The following is a 21,593-nucleotide window of genomic DNA, read 5'->3' on the forward strand; positions in this document are numbered from 1 at the left end:
AATAATCAACAATATTCATTAAACCCTTACTCCCATATTGTTTTTCATATTAATTTGTCACGACTGAAGTGGCTTCGATTTTTTTTTATGATACGTAGAGTAGGAAACAGGCTAAGGGCTAATCTGATGGAAAGTGATAACCCTATAGACATGAATAGTACCATAGACAGTAAAGAATACAGTATTATATATAGCCCATGGTATTCCCCATGTGTTGCCATCCCTGAGAACTACGATATTATGTTTCCGTACCCGTATAAATTGAATCGCTAATAATCTAGTTCACCATATCAATCTCACAGCTCGCCTCATATCATATGGCTAAGGTGATTTTCCTGTTACGTCAGTAACAATACTAGTTATTATTATATATATTAACCTTCAAAAGGGGCAAGCAAATAAAAACATGGTTGCCAGATGCGAATTATTATTTTTACACAAACGTCAAATACTTTTTCTCCAAATCGATATGATTTCCAGAATGGTTTCCTTATTACAAAGTTGTACCGTTTTCATTACGTTTTGTCATATGCCACAAAATAAACGGCGAAAAAAGGGCATTCCTTCTGTATCTGTTTTTCCCTTTTTTCTCTTTCCGTTATGCATTTTCAGTCACTTATTTTACTATAATTATATACCTTATATATCTGTACAGAGTTTACACATATTAAAACTATTTTTACTTTACTCCAAGAGTAAAGTAAAAATAGTAAAAAGTCGATTGCTTGGGTACCTCTGTCCCATTCGTGTTTCAACCGTAAAGCATATGTGTTTGCATGGCTGTGTTTCGGTTTGAAAGGTGGGATATGGCGTAAATTTACTGGGTACGGTAGAATAACACCTGAATCCTCAGGAATGGCAACACATGGGGGGTATCATGGGCGAAACAGTATACTCTGTTATGTCCATGGTACTGCTCATGTCTATAGGCGACGATTACCACTTTCTATCAGGTGGGCCGTCGTCTTATTTGCTATTCTAAGTCGTATAAAAAAAAAAAATTCATTGCGAATGGAAAAATTTTTACCCAAAATTTCGAAAGCTACTATATCGGGCAACGTTGATTAAAAACGGTTACGACTGAGTACAGTATCTAAAGTTTATTGGCACAAAACTCTCCCATATAACGTAACTACAATTAACAGAATTAACTAGAGAAGTACGATAAGCATGAGCATGCTTGTATAACAATTAGACACCTCAGTAAAGCAAGATTCTTTTAATACACCTTTAGATGTTGTTTTACACCAGTGATTCTCAACCTTTTGTTGCGGCACATATTTAACGATTTCAAAATTTGGCGGCACACAAAGAAAAAGATAAAAATTATTTATTTACTACAACACACTGCATAAATAGTTTATGACAAAAATTTTAAATATTTGCAAAATTTGGCGGCACACTTTTAAAATTTGGCGGCACACAAAAGTGCCGCGGCACAGTGGTTGAGAGTCACTGTTTTACACAATCACTAATGCAATCTTGATAAAACTAATACAGGAATACCTAAACTTGAACAACTGGACTTTTTGCAAAAAAAAAAAAAACTATAATTTCTCTCAGTTCTCAGGAGGTTTTCAGTAGAACATCCTTCTTTTGAAAGTCGCTTTATAAAATTTATAAAAGACTAATTTTTATGCCGCGATTTCACGCAATCGGGATTGTTTACTGACCAGGATAAAAAGAAGCCTATATCCTTCTCCATCTTATAAAGTACGAGTATACCAAATCTGATTGTAATTGCCTTTAACTTGTAATTGTGAAGTTAAATACAAAATCACAAATTTTCAATGAAATTTGGGTTTCTGCACAAATGATTAGACAGCTTTATTGTAATTTAGTATGTAATGTATATAACTATTTCTATGCGATTACCACATGACAGTTTTATATACAGTAGTTTAATTTTTTTATACCATAAAGGTGGAAGCCATCATATAGCCCGTATGATGGTAAACGACCACTAGCCTATTATAGACGCCTACAAACATTAAGGGTGTCTCGTGCGCGTTGCCGACCCTGAAGACACCATAATAAATAATTGATATTTAATTACCTACGTCCTAATAAATTGGTTAATAAATTACTATCATCAATAAATTAATAATCCACCATTAAAAACTTGTTGCTGATGTACTTTCAACCACAAATTGCACATTTTTTTTTTATATTAACTTTTATTTGAATTCTATTTTTTACTCTTTAAATAAATGTCTTAGAAGAATGTCACACCACGTCGTACGTAAGCAACGAAATCATTATACCTAGATTTTACATATTTCCTCAGAGTACGTAATTTAATTTAATTCATAAACCTAGTAATCTCACTCAGGATTCACTACAATCACAATTTTTACAGCAATCTGATTTTAAGATTTATTTAAACAGCTGACAAACAAGTCCAGACTGTTCGTGAAGGCCAAATATATTTCAGCCAACAATCTATAAAGCTACATTAAAATTAATAAACACTCGTTTCACATCGATTCAGAGACATGTATTATGTTTTGCATATGGTATATATGCAAAACAAAATGCAACCACATGTCCTCCCTATTTATAATTCGACCGAAATTGTAGCGAAAGTTAAATCACTCATGCGCATCCAGTTTCTCTTATGTCGACAAAATGCACATTTCCTCTTGAGGATAATAAGTATAATGTAAAAAATATATGCAGAAACAACACTGAGAGTTAAGAATAAACAACATCAATACCAATTAGCAATGATAATTTTGATGTAAACACAAAACAAACACTCGCGATAAATATGAATCCACTGACAAATGGCGCGACCGCCTCGCGCGGCGCGTTCAGCTGATCTGATGTGTACATAAACCTTTATATCCGTCTATTCCACAAAAGCGCTTGCAGCTATCACGATAGGCAATAAACCAGTAATAGTGATTCACCAATAAAGCCATTAAAGCGCTGCAATATTCGATAAACCATTAAATGAAGACAAATCACCTTTGTTAGACATAGGTAATTTTGAATTAAGGGCAAAACATTATTAATGGAATTATAAATTGATTCACTATAATTCTAAATAAAAAATATTTCCAGATTTTGTGTCTTTTGTGACATTTTTTAACAGCTATGTAATAATTAAAATAATATATAATAATAACTAATCTCTGTATTTTTTTTTTCAAATGCAATAAGGTATATTCTCGTACACTATATAAACAATAGAGAAAACTACGAAAATAAAAAAGTTTGTCATATAAGTAATGAGTATACAATATAAAAATAATTCCAATCAACTTTAAAACAAAATAGATTTCAAGATTTTTTGTACCATATCATAAATAAACCAAGCTCAATATTTCACAAACTCACCAAAATATTGCCTCAAGTAATATTATACTCGTAGAAAAAAGAAAGATTACAATGGACTTAACTAGACGAGAAATACCACTAAATTAATAATGACATTATAGAGTTTAAATCATAAATAAATATAATAATTCATAAGGTATAATCGCCTTAGCTTCCAAACATTATTTTTAATGCAAGAAGGAGTGTAAAAATAATAAACTAACCAGTAAAAGAAAATATTTACCAATGCATTTAAATAAATGCATTTCAACATATTTAGAGAAAAGCCGTGTGCATACAGACGGCTTAGCGGTGTTTTATATGCGTCTGTCATAGTAATTATGTAGCCTATTGAGGCAGATGCGTGTTTTGACTGCATTCCGGCTTATTATCCATGCAGTGCTACAATATAAATAAAACAGTTATGTATTCATATGGAAAAAGGACGATGAATCTTAAGTGAGGTATCGTAACGATACCCTCACAACTGAAAAAGACGACGAGGATGCGAGAAAGTGTCTGAAAAATGACATTTTTCGCTTTGTGTATTCTCAACAGCATGCCGATTACAGAATCAATGAATACAACGATATACTATTAAAAAGTGAAAGATTAGATATTGTACGTGTTTGCGCAGATGTGTCACAAAAAGCTACAATACCAGTAAATCTCAAATTACTCTAACTGCCGATTGTCAGTCCTATTAGAATAATAATCTGATAGCAAAATTTGGAACTATCAAATTTGAGTTAGGTACTTTAGAAGTTTAGGATTTGAATTAGTTGAACAAGAATCAAAATAAAAATCACTCTTTTAATTAAAGGCGCTCACTGAGATGGGAGAATCTGTAGACAACAATATAACTAGATTTAATATTAAAAAATATATTCTGATAAACATCTAAACAGGTTGCAGAAATCCTATCTATACATATACCAAAGGGAGACTTTATACAAAAGTCGATTGCTTGGGTAACTGTCCCAATCGTGTTTCTTCCATGAAGCAGATGTGTTTGCATGGCTGTGTTTCGGTTTGAAGGGTGGGATATGGCATGAATTTACAGGGTACAGAGGAATAACATCCGAGTCCTCAGGAATGGTAACGCATGGGGGGTATCATGGGCGAAACAGTATACTCCGTTATGTCTATAGGCGACGGTTACCACTTTCCATCAGGTGGGCTGTCAGCTTGTTTGCCATTCTAAGTTGTATAAAAAAAAACATTTAGCATAATTTTCTATATAAGCTTTAGGCATTAAAAAGTTTAAGCATGAAGCACATTATTGCATTTCCCAATCTGTATGTCATTGTTAAATGTAATGAAGTAACTAAATAATATCAGATAATTAATGCAAATATAAACATTAGGAGGCTGTTCTAATCTAAGCGAAACTCAAACACTTTACGTGTAAATACGAACAGTTGTCTATATTTTTCACTTTGGCCTTGCTTCAATTGTAAACGTTGGCATTAACAGTGCAGATATCAGTTATTATGCTATTACAATAGTGTTGGCCACAATGCCAAAGAATGCAAGAGGCCGCCATATTGAGTTATGTAAGTTACAAGTTTAAATAGGTAACCTTGTCTGTGACGTTACATCTTTTAAATGCTGTAGAAGAAGAGAAATTGACGAGTTTCTTGGGGACTTTACTCAGCGCCCAGTAGAATAACGAAAACTACTATTTTAAATGTGCTCTCAAGTCCATCTAAATAAAGACTATTGTAATATTTTTATTGTACATACATTCAATTGGTCTACGTTTATTTTATTCAAACATAAGGTTTGTAGTATTAGGGATTGATATACAGATTATAAACAATTTTATTAATTAATGAACTGTCTTGTATATTGGGAAATAGAGTATATTAAGAAACCATAACTGCGGTACAGAAATGGGCATCAAGCCATCACAGAGTTTGCCGAATATGGAATAGTGATTACAGAGTTGAATCATTGTTCTTTAAACCTGAAGTGTCCGAATTAGGTGTGCGTATTGTGTGGATAATATTGATAACATAGATAGCATTGTACATAATATTTAGCATGCTTTTTTTATTAAACATTTGATCTTAAGGTTTTTATATAAACTTAGTATTAGCTATTTGTTTTAGAATTAGCGAAAATGTTGAATAAAATTACCGAAAAACAAATACAAGTTAAAAAAGGACGTCTTTTTTTAAGTCTCCTGAAATTTATACTTTACTATTAATTAAAGTAACGTTTAGAATTAATGAACTACGCGTGTTATTATGAGAGGGAGAGGATGAAAAATAAAAATATTTTATTTATTAAGTATATTTTAGACAAAGGCAAGCACCGTTGCTTGAGGTTTTTTTTTTTTTTATACACAAACAATTTAGAGGACAGCATTCTTGTTATTAAAATATATTTTATTTTTATTAAAAATGTACGTGCATGCGTATAAAGTCTAGACTAAAAACTAGTTAAATATCAAAAAATAGCATTACTATAATATAAATAACTACTCACTATACATATAAATAGGTTAATTTCAGTTCTAGATCCTTCCAGAGCAATTATATCTGGTTTTGCAACAAATTTATTATTTCAAGGTCACCGTTTCTATATTTCAAAGTCAGATAAACGTATTTATCGCATTGTATTAAACTACCATTAATATATGGTAACGAACCAGTATTTCTAGGTTCAAATAATAAAAATATATAGGAAAAAAACCACAGAAGCAATTAGTAAAGTTAATTAAAAAAAAACAATTTCAAATTAACAACGCCAATCTAATTGTGAAATACGCAAAATAATTGGAGCGATAAAAGAATGTCACTCACTTTTACGGGCAGGCTTTCTTCTTTCTCGTAAAATAACAAAAATTTCACTAACAACAACCATTTTTATTCCACGACTAAATAGATATAAATCCAAAATAGTACTGTGATGGAATTTTTAATAATGCATAACTCTGAATACTGATATTTACTGATTTTACGTGTTCGGCCTAGGTGATGATGTCATCCTTAAAGATGATCTAATATTTAGATGCATAAAAACTGTATTGACAATTGTTATTGGCACCTTTTCAATTGACGCCCACGCAATCTTCATTGCATCTACATACTAAGTAAATGCTAAAATATGTACTTATAATTTTATTTAATAATTTATTCAATATTTTTTATTTTTAAAGAAAATTTTATTGGTTTTTTTTATAGTTTTATTTCACTTGCAATGTTTGATTAGGATTTTAAATTTTGCACGCTGAATTATAATCCGTTCCTCCTAATCGATTTGCTAAAAAGCATACAACTTTGGTTCTGGCAACATTGTAATGTTTTTAAGTGTATTTTTAATAAAAAAAAAAATTATGCAAGCCATAATCTATGTTTATTTTAGAAAAATACGATTTGACTTAAAGATCTTACACACCATAAATTATATATAAAAAAAAGATTATTAATCAGTAAATGTATCAATTCTCCTCGTGTTTGATCATCGATAATAGTATTGTCTATTTTAAATTAAATGTATATATCGAAATTATTTGTTTGCTTAACCTATCATAATTAATTACATTTTAAAAGCCATTTAACATTATTATAAGCAATAGTTGTAGCTGTTAAGATAACGTAAGTACATATTCGGTTAATTTGGTATAACAATTTGCATTATTCGTTAATTACAGACTTGTATTATCTTTAAACAATGCATACCTATCTGTTTACTTTGTCTGCAGTATGTTATGACGATATATTTGTTCACAAAATTAGAATTTGGGGTTACAGCCATACACGGGTTAGCTTATCGTGACACGTAACTTTAAATGTATGTACGAAGATAAAGAAACGTTTAAATGAAGAACAGTTTACCCCTCTCTAATAATAGTGTTCCATTTTGAACTATACAGTTTTTGTATTAAGGTCGAAGATGTTATTATGATAGGGGTTAAGCGAATGCAACATGTTGAGTATTCTTAGAGGGAAATATTTTTAGAGCGCATAGATAGAGCATCTATTTATTACCTTCTCCTCTATAGCTTTACATTTATTAATATATATATAATTTATATTCAAATAATCTTTCAATAGCGTAATTTCATCGATAATTATTTTTGTAACGATAAAATTGATAAAAATCTAAATTGACTAAATGGATGTGACCAGTCACAGAAAACGTTAACTGTAATATTTTACAAGTTTTTGACAGATTATGGCCACTCTAATTATTTATGTTGTGTATATAATAGCCTATAGCATTTCCATAATAGATTCGAGTTGTTTAGGTCTCATTTGTTATGTAAAAGATCCGAATATACTACAAAGATACACAGATATTTATATATATCTTACATTCGAAAAAAAAATTGCCATTAAAATAAAACACTATAGAATCCTTCTGCATATTACGTGATCAATTTGTGAACTGGATTTTCATTTGACTGCATAATAAATAATTAAATTGTATTCCATAATATAAACCCACTTCAAGTGTGGCAAAACCAGTTATTCTGATTTAAAAACTAAAATATTGAACGATTTTGATTAAATTTCTGTGGGATCAATCTATAAGTAGATATTCTTTCAAGTAAAAGAAGAATTTCCCAAATCAGTTTACAATTGAAAGAGGTATAAAGTAACAAACTAAAAAAAAAAAATACAATCGACAGAACCTCCTTTTTTTCGAATTCGTTTAAAAAAAAAGTTTTTGAGTGTCGAATGTACTCGTAATTTTATGTCGTCTAAACTGCTCGACAGATTTTAATAAATGTGGTGTCGTTAGGATCGTTTTATTTGTGAGAATACGTTATGCAACACGACAACTCCATAAAATAAATATGGCGGCCATAAACTGTGAAAAACTAATTTAACAGACGGGTTTTTAACTTTTTAAATACGCCGTTAGGTTTGTGATACTCAGTTGCATAAAAACCTTAATCACGTCTACTTGTGAATCAAAGAAGGTTCAATCCAGATACACAAATTTTTAACATAGACATTTTTTTAAACTATATCTCAATTTTACAAGCTAAGTTCTCAAGTTTTAAAAAAATTAAATTTATTACTTTTTCTCCCATATAGGTCCCATAAAAATTTGTTAACGAAATATCTGGATTTGTTTTGAAACAGTTATGTGTATCTATATTTTGTAACTGGAAAAAATCCAATAATATTGCGTGAGACGGTGTCGCCACTTTCCGTGCCGACGAGACCGTTCCGCTTTTGTTGGCAGAAATAGATGGAGACGAACAAATGGGCATGTGATCACTGCCGTGTCGCCGCTTCCGGGATCCACGCACTGCTACGGTTGACTTTTCCATAGGTTGTCAATAAATAATTTAGTGTAATATGAATATTGAATAACATAAGCCTAGTTCGTTACAATAATAATAATTTAATACAGATAACTAGGATCCATAATACGTAGGTAATAACTGCTTCGATCCGAAACAGATTTAATAGCTTTTCATTAATTTGGTAAAAAAAAACTTTTATAAAAGTTATAATAAAAAATAAATAGGATATAAATAACAAATAAAATAAAAATAATAATAAACAGGAAATAAAAAATGGCTCCGGAAGGAAGAAATAGGATAATACGTGATTTCATTTTATAAACTTTCCCAATATATCATTATCCTCACCTAATGATCTGCGGAGATTAATTAACTTTCTTCGCGGATTATCCAAAAACATAAATATAAAATTTTAATACTAGGCATATTTTAGAATGTAAACAATTTTGGGATGTCTTATTGTGAAAGTTCGTGATTAAGACTTTTTAAATATTCCGACAAACTTCTACTGTTACTGGTATTGTTCATGTCTATAGACGACGGTTACCACTTTTCATCAGGTGAGCCGTCAGATTGTTCGCTATTCTAAGTTGAAGAAAAAAAGAATCGACGTAAATTGCATGTAGGTAATTCGAATCGAAAAGTATGTAGTTGTTTTAGTAATCCTACTAGATATGTATATGATTAAAATAGAATATACTGAATTGGGTTACATTCATTCAAAAATCTATTTCGTATATGTATTCAAGGCGCTAGGTTTAATATTTTGTTTAAAAAAATAGCAAGATCAATCATGACCAAACCTATATGGAAACCATACTGGGATAAATCTTATTGAATGCAAACAAGATCATTTAAAATCTCTTCCAAATTGGTGAAGATATCGTGTAAGTAGCTATATATGTACAAAAAATACAGGCGAATTAAGAAATTCCTTTTTAAAATCAATATTGTACGGTCAGCATCAAAAATGATGGAAAATTAAGATTTTGAATTCCCTATACTCTGTGATACACGTCTCATTCTATAATATTCAACGAATTTTGGCTTAAAATGATATTTATCAAGTTCTGGTTCTAACTTTAATAATCAACTTATGTATTCGTATTTTGGGCATATGGAGATGTTGAACGATTGATGCTGACTGTACTTTTTTATGGATCGTATTTAATGAAAATAAATTTGGATAACGGCGAGGTGAATGCAACCAAAGCACCCAAGGGCTGGCCTTGATCGCGACCGAGATTATGGCGTTCGTTTCAAAACCGGTTGTAAAAACCGAAGAAATCCGACGAATTTTTTTGCAAGAAACAGGACACTCGGTGCTTGCTCACTGCTCCGTGTATAATACAATTGCATTATCCTGTCATGTAATTTTATATCTTTTTCGATACCAATAAAGTTTACTTGATTGATTCGTATTAAAAATCTGTATATTTTCTGTATAAGAAATATTATCAGAACGATAAATAGTAAACGCTTATTATAATCGAGAATATAAAATGTGTTACCGACTCTTCCTTCCCTAAATAACATTAAACAAAATACATTTTATGCAAAAATATTTCAAACATCGAAAACTCACCTATGTGAGCATTTGTTTCACATCATTATCCAATAATTAAAAAGTGAAAATTAAAACTAGAAACAATAAGAATAAAAAAAAATGGCTAGTGTTTGTCATTTACGTGAAAGAGTATACAAATCACCGTGAGGTGCCGGCATAGAATAGGCCATCCTTTCCTTTCACATGAGTGTCGTAAGAGGTGACTAAAGAAACTTTTGGTCAAGGGATAGGAAGCAGTGTATTTCTTAACACATCCACAAAGACCTAACTGTGTTAGTCAACCTGCCTTCCAAGCGTAGCAAAACCCCCTCCTAATTATGAGGGAAGCCTAAGTTAGCGGTGGAAAATAAATGGCTGATATAGTATGGTATACAAACGTCATGCCATCTTTCGTTTTACTCTACAAATCATAATTAAGATACATATGCTTTTTTGACAATGGAAATGTTTCGATCATCTATAAAAGCTTTACGTATCGCAGGAACACGTAAATCACAAACATCACTATTTGGCTTCTAATATATATTCTGACGCTTTAATTTTTCCCCTATTTTGTATGGCTGTTTGCCACTTTTGTATTATAAAAAATGTTTTGTAGCTTATAAAATTGTCTATTATTTCGTCCTGGTAGATTTTTTTTTTTAATATTTTTGATTATATTCGTTTAGTTTAGATACTTGTTTATTATACATGATATATAAATATATAGTATTCTATTAGTGGCAGTGAATATATCTTATCCATTGACATAGTATAACACTGCAGTGTAAGATAGTTATCATACTGTGTTATAACGTACTAAGATTTTATCTATTGTAATAATTTAAAGCTCCCCACACTATCTTGACAGACGCACGTCTTAAAATGAGAAGCTATTTTTTTATTGTCATGTGTTTTTGGTAAAAATAAAAACAAGTGCCACAAAAAATAATCAGTTTCACTGGCTGAATGAACACCTTAAAAAGATGCGTACGTTTTCTATTTCACCCAGTATATGTTTTATATCGGCTTATTAAAATCAGCACAAAGTTTTAACAATTAGCTATGTACTTATATGGGAAACGTGTTCTTACCTCTGATATCTCTTTGTAACGAGGCCGACAGAGACCCACCGGCTAAGGCCGCGTCCAGAAGGTTGATATTTTCACGGCATCGCGTTACTATCTCCGTCTGTGCACCGAAAAACACCTAATTTGCATATGTTTAAAAACGAATGCATTCATCAGTAATCTTTTTAAACATAGAATCATGTTATTGATAACCAATCTTGTTTTAACACTTCAAACTTCTTTATATCTTCAATAAGGAAACACCAGGTGTATATCACTAATAGAAAATCTTTATAACATGCATTTAGGAAAGAAAAATTAAATTTTGCTAACATGCTTTACTCTATTTCATAAATTTGTTTTTGTGTACGTCAGTCTGCATAATCTGTTTTCTCTTGCTGCTTTATTTCGTATACAATCTTGCTATGCTCTTTGCAGAAATAACGGTGAATAAATGAAACAAATTGCAAAGATAAAACTATTGTTATGTTAAATAATTATTTGTTAATATAAATTCATACGTAAAGATCTTATTTTTAAGTTACAAATTTCTTTATTAAGACATATCAAGATTGCTTACCAAATAAGACAAGAAGGAAAAAAAGATTACAGTAGGTATGTTATTATCAGCATCTTTTTTTATTCATAATAAGTACCCAAGCTTAACAAAAACTAATAATGCCAAACACAGATTAGAAAAGCTTTCAATACCCAAATAAAAGAAAAATTTTGAATTTAACATGTAACAACCCCTATAACAATTAAATCCATTTTTCATTTTTTTCTAAAATTTCTAGTTGATAGAGAAGGGTGTTAATTGACTGAAACTCCATTTTTAATTTTCAAACTGACACATTTATTCTCTAAACATTTATACAAAGATCACTATGTTTTTAACATTTTATAAAAAAAATAAGATCAATTAACAACCTAACTCCTATTCAACACATGATTAGTACAATATACTTCTAGAATATATACTGTGAGATTATGCGGAGTTCAGTCAAATCACATTTACATGTACACAATATTTGCAAAGTGAATTCTTATATAAAAATACAACCAGAAGTAGATAACAGAGCTACTATCTAAAGTAAATCTATATCACTCAATGACAAGAACTCACATATTTATTTGAGGTACATATTTTTATAAATTAATTATTGGTTAGTTTCTACCTGTGTGAAACCCCCTTTATTACCGAACGTCAAATGAACTGTCTGTCAATTTGACATTTCAACTTTTTTAGTTTTTTAGTGGCACTGGTAACTTCAAATGGTTCCTAACCGAAGCGTTTTGTCTGTACCTATATATAATTATTATTTACTTATTTCATTAAATGAAATATATATTATATAAGTTAGACTTGGTCTAGCACCGAGTTATCACCACCAAAAAGAAAGGAGGATTATAAAAAAAAAAAAAGAATAATAACAAGCAGTTAGTATAGGCTACGATCACAATCACACGGAAAACGAAAAAAAAAATGTTAGTCGAAAGAAAAAATCAAACATTTATTATATGAAAATGAAAACTAAAATATAGAGATACGTTGATAACAGAGATGTGAGCTCGAAACAAAAACAGTTTCACTCTGCAAGTAAATATTTTTTCAAAAAAAAAAAAAAATATATCGGAACAGAGAAAAACTGTTAGATGATCCTAAATATTTAATTAATAAGTTAGTGTAAATATTAGATTAATTTGATACGATCGTCAGCGGTAGTAATCAAATAAATGCTAATCATTTGTACAACTTACAAAACTAAAATGATTGAAAACTTTGGAATGTCTGTAAGGAATGATTGCACTGAAATATTAATTTATTTTTGATTATGTTTATTGTATATATATGTATTATTAAAATGATGATGATAATTTCATAAATTTATTTTCAATACAATAAAAAGAAAATTTAACTAAATGCTCGTAAGGCATTTAAATAGAAAACATATGGACGCAAACGTGTGCGGATGTTATCTGACGATCGCAGCAAGCTTTATGCGTATACTTACATAAATAATAATAAATATCACACAAGCCCAAGCCAAATGTCATTGTAGATGTATGTAAACTATTACTAAAATCGAGAATGCGGCTACTGCCAGACAGATTCTAGCACGCAAGCATGCAGGGCGGCGTGTGGCGCACGCGGATAACTCGTCCTCCGCCTCGGTATAGCTACTACTGTAATCGATATCGTATTTGGTCCTTACGTAGTCGAAGGCCCGGAGAAGGTCAGGGGAACTGTCCTGCCGAGCCATCACCGCCTCCGCCGCTTCCAGCTGCGAACTCGAGCGCCTGACCAGCGATCGCACTTCCTCCGACTCCGAATCCGAATCTCCGTCCCAGTTTCGTCGACTGTGCTTCTTAGGACTCGACGACTCGTCTTCCGAGTCCGCGCTTTCGGTCGAACGCCGTCGCAATTCCGACAACGCGACCTTTTGAAGTTCCGTCTCGCCGTCTTTTTCAGTTCTTCGCCTTCTGTTCAGCGAGTCCAAGATATCTGGGCGATTATTTACATCAGTATACTCCAAGGAGCTGTTCACTTCATCGCTAGTCAAGTTTGAGCTGGGACGCCTACGGCTTAGAGCTTGGACGTTGAGCAAGTCGAATTCCGGTGACCGTTTGCTATTCTTTCGTTCACTCTCTGATGGTCTACGTCTGCGAACGCCATCGTTGCTCTCGATACTTGTGTTGTTCCTGGATCTTTCTAAACTATCAAGTAAGGACTTCTTGCGTTCGGCACTGGACATAGACTTTTTGGGTTTTCTCGATGGGGTTTCGACGGGGGATGACCTTGTTGGCCGTTTGTAGCGAGGCAAGCTTCGTTCTCTGGAGACGTCAGAGGGCGGGCGTCGACGACGGGTACCGCTAGGACTCAAGTCGTTCTCGGGCTGTGCCGATAGGCTTGAACAGCAATCGGATTGCGAGTCGAGGAATGCTCTGTAATCGTCGCCGAATTCGAGCAACCGCCGCGCTGCGTCCGAGTCCGGCGCCTCGGAATACGGTTCAGAATTATATTTCTCCTGGGAACAAATTAGCGATAACGTTAATACTATCTTATATTGTAACGAACTTCAAAAATTTTATCGAGACTTTTTATTTAATACCTAATATAAGTAGGGTTAAATTGCCGAGATAAACCGCTTGGGGTATCTGCTTAATTGGGCTTGAAATTATATACGTATTTCATCATATATCTTTATTAAGACCTTTTATATAATACACATATTGAGGGTTGTAACTGCAAACTTGTTCTGCTATTTTAATGATACTCTATACGTATTTCCTGTATGAATAACCTTTTTAAATAATAGACAAAAAATTAAAGAAATATGTAGATGGTCCAACAGCTGATGGCACAAAATAAACCAGAGGGTTTGTCATGAATCTTTACAATTTGACAGATATATATTAAAATGACTTAACCCGCAGATCGGCACTAAAATCATAGAATTAGGGTTCCTGCAATAAATAAGTAAATAATAAAACAGGCCAGTTTGTAGTCACGTGATCTAAATATGTCAAGTTTTTAAAAGTTCTTCAAATATTATGACTAACCTGATAAAAGTCCCACGCTTGTTCTGAAAATGAGCTGTGTTCTTCCGTGCCTGCCGTCACACTCTTGTCTATATCAGAATCTTTGTCCATACTTAGATCCCATAAATCACTGGGATCTCCTAAACTCAAAGCGAGGAAGGACCGCTCCCTGTCTATGCTCCTTGCTAGCCTAGTTCTCACTTCACCACCAGCTGGACCCAGCTTGAAGCTAGGTAGAGTCTCAGGCTCTGTCTGTTCTGGAATGGCACTTTCTGGTTCTCTACTCGATATATGCGTCTTCTCTATGCTCTTACGGAGGTTTGCAATGGTCGCCAATTGTTGTCGTATTAGTTCTTCGTCACTGTCGTTGCCGGATGTTGATGTTGTATCAAATCTGTGGGATAATTATTTATTTGTATTGTGCGATACTTTTGAATTGATATTTAGTCTTAATTAACTGATATTTACGACATATATATATATATATATATATATAATATATATATATATATATATATATATATATATATATATATATATATATATATATATATATATATATATATCATACATATATGCTACTATATATTTCTAGAAAGTATGGATATTATAGATGAAATAGTAGAAGAAGCACACAGTTAGTCCGAATAGACTAATTGCAATCTTTAAATTCTGCAAAATTCTAGTAATAAGTTTTCGCCTTCTGGTAGATGCGGGTTCGATTCCTGTACAACACAAATATTTGTATTTACGAGTATGTCTGTATTATAGTCTATGCGCTGTCTAATACATCAAGTTATAGACGTATTTAAGAAGGGGCCGTGTGGACAATGCCCATTCCAAAATGCGCACGCAACTCTCAGTTATGCGTATACCTACAGTACAAGTTTAGTCTGATTCGAAATGCTATTGTATGGAATATAAAAGATATTTTTTTTTTTTTAGATGTGTACTAACCGACTCTTCCTACTGGTAGCTGGGTCACTAGCGGCACTCCTTTCATTCTTATACTCAATCTCAGGGCTGAGTCTTCCGCAAAAAGAGAGTGACTTGACCAGTTTTTCTCTCCTGATTGCTGTAGTGTTATGGCGTCGTAGTTTCAATCGCTTTCGACGTAGCCAACACTGTTTGTCGTTGGTTTCGACGCACGACGTGCAAGCTTCCGTCATCGTGTTTGTGCTAGAGACGTGGCCCTGGGGACATAAAATTAATTTTAAATCCTCTGAAGTTTCTAGAGACATTATAACACACTAGACTTTCTTAGATACAGCTGAGTTGAACGAAGTTGCTGACATTTGAATACAGTTGGTAGGGAACAACACTACGGTCGGTCTCTAGCATTAGTTTTGCTACCGAAGTTTTTTATTAGCGATTTCTGAGTCGGCCATATTTGAACTCAAGATGAGATAGTAAAGCACTAGACCACGATGTCCAATTAAAAAATCTAGAACGTTCTATAAAAAATAATGTTATGCTGGTTATTACGATACAAGTTAAGGCCATTAATCACCGGTTTATACCTTCGCGAGTTCGCAATTAAAGACCGGATAATTAAGATTAAATAATTACCAATCATTGATTTAAAATAATAAAACAATATTTTTATACGTTTAGTAAAATACAGTCGTTAAAATTGATTTATTTTTGTTTATTGTACGTTTCGATCACGCGTATTCGTGTTAAAACTTAATATAAATTACCTTGTTGTTTCGTTTTATACCTATATAACAAAGCAATGAGCAACTTATTGTTTTTAAACAAGGTTATTGGAAGAAGTTCCGGGTTTATGCTCGTAAAAAAAAAAAAACAGATAATAAAAGTATCTAATTGTTTTAATGTTTTATGTGTATTACATTCACCACGGCGACGAAATGCTTACATATTTTTGGATTTTTATACCCTAAAATTATCCTATTGGATATATTACTGTAAAAAACTCTGTATTATTTCAGATCGTCTGTTATTACGTGATTATGTATGTATGTACATATGATGTTACACATTTAGTTTTCCAGCAATCTTTTTACCAAATGAATATATGTGTATATATATTGAATATGTTAATTCCTATAATATGTGAGGATAACCTTTCCTATAATATGTTAGAAACCATTACCGAATGGTACATTGTGTTATCACAATTTACAGTGCATTATATTTATAATGAATCAAAATTATTATGTTAAATATGTATGTACAGTCTTTAGCAAAGGTTGATTGGTAATGTAAGTACTCAGTAAAACTAAATTACATTATTGTCTTATATTGTACTAGATGTGCTTGAATTTTTAGCTTTATGTCATTATATAAACAAAATAAACTGGTGATTCACCTGATAGGAAGGGTAACCGTTGCCTACAGACGTGAACAATAATATAGACATAAAATATAATAAGAGGTACATAGTATTAAAAACTATGCGGGGTATCTACATGCGTTGCTATTCCTGAGGACTAAAGTCTATTATTTCTGCATACCCTATAATTTGGGAAGGTAGTCATTATTAATAATGGGGACTACCAGTCCCATTGCTAGCAATACACCCTGTCCGGTCGCCCTTCACATGGAAACCCCAGGGAAATCATCGTGCTGAATTCCAGGTATTTTCATCACAATGGGCTAACTGACCTAGATATTCATTTTCACTTATCATCCTTCACTGGTGCCCCGTAAGCGTATACCGATAGCGCAGACGGGGTTACCATTCCATTATCAGCCATTAAAAAAAAACCCCTTTAATTTAATTACATCCTCAAACCTATTCTATCTGCTATTTCGCGGTAGAGATAAAAGTGAGACAGAGGTACCTATGCTTTTTTTAATCCGATCATAGTATTCACATTCAATCAATTTTGGTAAAAAATATGGAAGAACTAATTTGCTAGCAAAAATCCAAATGAAGAGATTGTCAATTGATAATGTGTTATTGCTTGCCTTAACCATAACAGAGCTAGAACTGGTGAATTGGGGTGTTTAATTTAGTGCTTTACATACAGGTCTGTAATCAAATAACATGCTCATTTCAACAATGCGGCGTCCAGAGACGTGAAACATGAAGATTAGCCACAATACCTGTACAGTAGTAGAACTTCCACGGAGTTTCGAGTTAGAGTTAGCCGGTGTGACCCTTTGAGGCGATGCGAGAGTGTTCAAAGCGGATTCTGATATAGACATGTTGTGCGACATAGCGGCGACGTCGCCGGCGGTGGGAGTTGCGACAAGCGATGCGCCGTTGCCGCTCAGCTGCGACAAACACGAAACGGACCACGGCCGCGCACTGTTGCCGCCCCGTTTCTTGCGTAGTTGCACCTGATTTATAGTTACACCTCAGCCCGGTTGTTATGGTGATTGTAAGTATACAAGTGATTGAGTGAGACAGATATATGATTGGTATTATATTAACGAAGTTATATGAGTGAAAGAGACAAAGAAATAATAGCCATAAAGTATTGTACTTTAGTTTTTAATGTCTGGTATTTTCATGTTTAATAACGGAAAGATTGTACAATATAGTTGCTATGAAAATTAAGCGTTTGGATGATATTTGTGTCGGCACATTCCATATTCTTCGACTAAAATTTACAATAAAAACAAATTGTTATTGACAAACACGCGAAGCAAACGAAAAATTATCGTGAGTATAAGCATTAAAGTATATTTTACCTTGGCATGGTGTGTTGGGGTGACCGTACAGGTAGATGTGCTCATATCCATTGAAGAGTGCAGGTTTCTTTCTTCGGAAGTAAGTGAGGTGTCGACTTCGCTCTCTGTTGTATACTCACCGGACGCGTCGTAGCTCTCTGTACACTGAAATATTGACATTAAAATTTTATGAGACAACCTATGAAAGCTCCAGGTGTTTAAGAGGCAAGTGGCACTTCATTGTTTCTGCCGCTATATAAATTATATAGGTTTTTTTATGCAACTTGAAATGGCAAACAAGCTGACAACCAATCTCAGAAAAATGGCAACTATCATCTATAAACATGAACTTACATCATGGGTATCTTAGAATACACCACCGTGGCGCTTATATTGTACCTCTTATTTTGCCAATTTTGAAAACTAATGTATTGTCAAATTGGCATTCAAGCATACATTTTTTTTTTCGGAAATCCCTAGAAAAGTAATATGTTTTAACATTTTGCTTTGTCTGATGCTAGTATTTTCCTTGTATTTAATTGGTTATTTAACCGACATTATTTTTTATTATAATATAATATTTTTTAGTATATATAATATAGATAATATGAATATTATATGTATGTCATTTTTAAATGACTGTTTTTTATTAAATATATATTATTCATTACGTTTTCCCGTCAATTAAATTGTAATTGATCAATTATATTATTATTATTCTTGTAATTGTTGTTATTGTAAAATTTTTACATAATTTACATTGCCTTTAAAATATTTAATATACATATATTAATTGTTTATTAGTTACTATTATAATCTTTTGGAGGAAACAATAAAGAGTATTTATCTATCTATATTTTTGTTATTCCTGTCTACGGTCAACTGGTAGATAAAGTCATATGGTGTTAAGTCCGCCATTACACTATCCAGGTGTATCAAAATTTTATAAATAAATAAACAAGTATAGCACCTCCATACTTTCAGTATCAACCTCATAATTGAAGTCAAAACAACCATGCAAGCATAACTAGCGACAGAAACAATAGTGGACAATGCCCATACATATTCTACAATGTTATCCTCAATAAAAAAAAGACAATAAAAAAATAATATCATAAATAATTAAAACACTGCAAAATACATTAATATCATAATTCCTATAATTGCCTATTTTTACTTTCACTTACCTGATTATTATCGTTCTTCCCATCCGAACTCTGATTTAACCATTCTTTAATTCGAGACATCTTTGTTCTGTTCACATTCTTTCCATCTTCCTCGAACATCAACGGCTTAAAGCTCCTTGATCCCTTCTTTTTCGCCATGTGCTGAGCTTGTTTCTGAACCAATTCCTCCGCTTGTATTACTAATCTCTCGATATCCTTACATCTAGCCTGGTCGAGTTTTAGAAGGTCAGGTGTAGACGACTCAAGTTTCGGCTTGGGTGATGGTTGTCGTTCTTTCTTTTCCTCGCAAGGCAATTCACACTGAATTTCTACAGATGACGTCATTATATCGGTCGAGTCTTCATTTGCTATCTTGGTCCCACCGACGTACGTCCATTCCTCTTCTGATGACTCTTCTTGCGACTTCTCATCAGTTTCAATCATTTGTCTATCGGAGTCTGTGTCGTGGTGTTTGAAGTAGAAAGTGGCACAATTCTTGGACTTGCGATCAGATTGATTGAACTTCGAAGTGTCAACTGGTTTTTTCCTTTTTATAACTGTTGGTGGAGTCTTCATTTTCTCTTCTGTCGCCGCGGTGTGTACGTCTAAGCCTACGACAAAAAACTGATGATTAATCATCAATGAACAGACAGCGATTGTTTATTTGTTTACACAAACGTTTCACTATTGCAGCCAATCAACATGCGATTGTTTTTCAATTCGATTCAGTTGCGAGAGCTGTTTGAATGATTTCTTTCGCGAGTAATGTAAACAAATTCATTCACGAACTGCTAATAATGAATTTCTTTAGCATTTATAAGTACACTGGTTATTTTATATGTAATTGTTAGAAGTACTTTGACCACATTTATTATCAGCTTACAGTCTACTGCTGGACTCTAAAGCTCACCCAATTTTACAAGTTCCCGCATTTTACGCATCCAATTATTCACATCCCTTTACACTAAACTAAATTGTGTTTAAATTACGCGAATCGAACTTGGCAAGGGGCAAGCTTCTGTTTTTATAAAAGACTTGGAGTGGCAAAGGGCTGTCAGCCTGCCTAATGGAAACGTTGCCTTAGACATGAAGCTATATAGACGCAGAGGTATATATAGAGACAGCTTTATGCAAATTCTCCATCTAATAATGTTTGTTAAAATTCTCGTAGATTGGATATATTTATATAGCTGTCTCTGTCGTAAACTATACTGACTTCACTATATGATATGAGACCTAGTTTTTATTTGAAAATTACTTCTTGTTTTTTTTTTACTCTTTAGGAAGTGTATGTGGCCCAACATCCTGCCTCAAATAGACTAACTAACCATCAATCTGGTCTACTGTGACCGGCACAGTCTGGTCGGTGGGTCTGGTGCCGACGTCGTCGCATGCGCCGGGCACTCGTCGCTCGTCCGCCATTTTATTATTTGGGATTCTCACGAGTTCCGATTCGCAGTCCGATCCGAAACCGCGCCAAGTGTACGTTAGCACATATTCTTGTTCCTCCTGAAAATAAACGTATATGACATTTATATATATTTATGACATGACATTATATTTAATATTGATTATGCTTCGAAAAAAAAAATACAATAACAGTATTTTCTACAACAGTGTTTAATGCGTAATAGAGTTTGCTATAAATTAAGAACTTTTGTAACGTCACGTTACTAGTATAGAATTGATTCACAGTCAAAGCAAATGTCGTAAACACCAAACATATACAAACGTAAGCTTATAAAAATCCTTGCATATATGTAGTAAAAAGATGAACACGGAGTTTTAAAAATAAAAATTAATAAAGTGGTAACCATTATATATAGACATAAAATATGCACACCATATAATACCTACTTATCTACTTTATCATCTAAAATTACCTGCATTCTAGCAAAATAAATTAATTTAATTTCATTACTTAAGTCAATAGTTACTATTTCTGAGGACTAAAATATTATGCCTTCGTGCCCTGTAATTTTATTGCTATATCCCACCCTTTAAACCGCAAAACAACCAAACGAGCACAGATACAT

At 32.7% G+C, this 21,593-nt stretch overlaps 1 protein-coding gene across 4 annotated transcripts in view; it reads right to left on the minus strand.

Annotated features, from left to right (window-relative positions):
• LOC113520263 (klarsicht protein) overlaps window positions 1-21,593 on the minus strand; it is a 384,839-nt gene that overhangs the window by 23,749 nt on the left and 339,497 nt on the right. For 3 of the 4 annotated variants that reach the window (XM_052898112.1, XM_052898110.1, XM_052898111.1), the window contains 8 exons: window positions 20,886-21,066; window positions 19,579-20,168; window positions 18,413-18,556; window positions 17,822-18,058; window positions 15,707-15,942; window positions 14,771-15,143; window positions 13,423-14,235; window positions 11,231-11,327 (listed from right to left, as the gene is read on the minus strand). In XM_052898112.1, coding sequence (XP_052754072.1) covers window positions 11,231-11,327; window positions 13,423-14,235; window positions 14,771-15,143; window positions 15,707-15,942; window positions 17,822-18,058; window positions 18,413-18,556; window positions 19,579-20,168; window positions 20,886-21,066 — 2,671 coding nt within the window. The remainder of the gene's footprint in view (window positions 1-11,230; window positions 11,328-13,422; window positions 14,236-14,770; window positions 15,144-15,706; window positions 15,943-17,821; window positions 18,059-18,412; window positions 18,557-19,578; window positions 20,169-20,885; window positions 21,067-21,593) is intronic. The other variant, XM_052898113.1, reaches the window with a different exon arrangement.

This window comes from Galleria mellonella, unplaced genomic scaffold (genome assembly GCF_026898425.1).
Source record: "Galleria mellonella isolate WM207_F2 unplaced genomic scaffold, CSIRO_AGI_GalMel_v1 utg40, whole genome shotgun sequence".
Classification (NCBI taxonomy): Eukaryota; Metazoa; Arthropoda; class Insecta; order Lepidoptera; family Pyralidae; genus Galleria; species Galleria mellonella.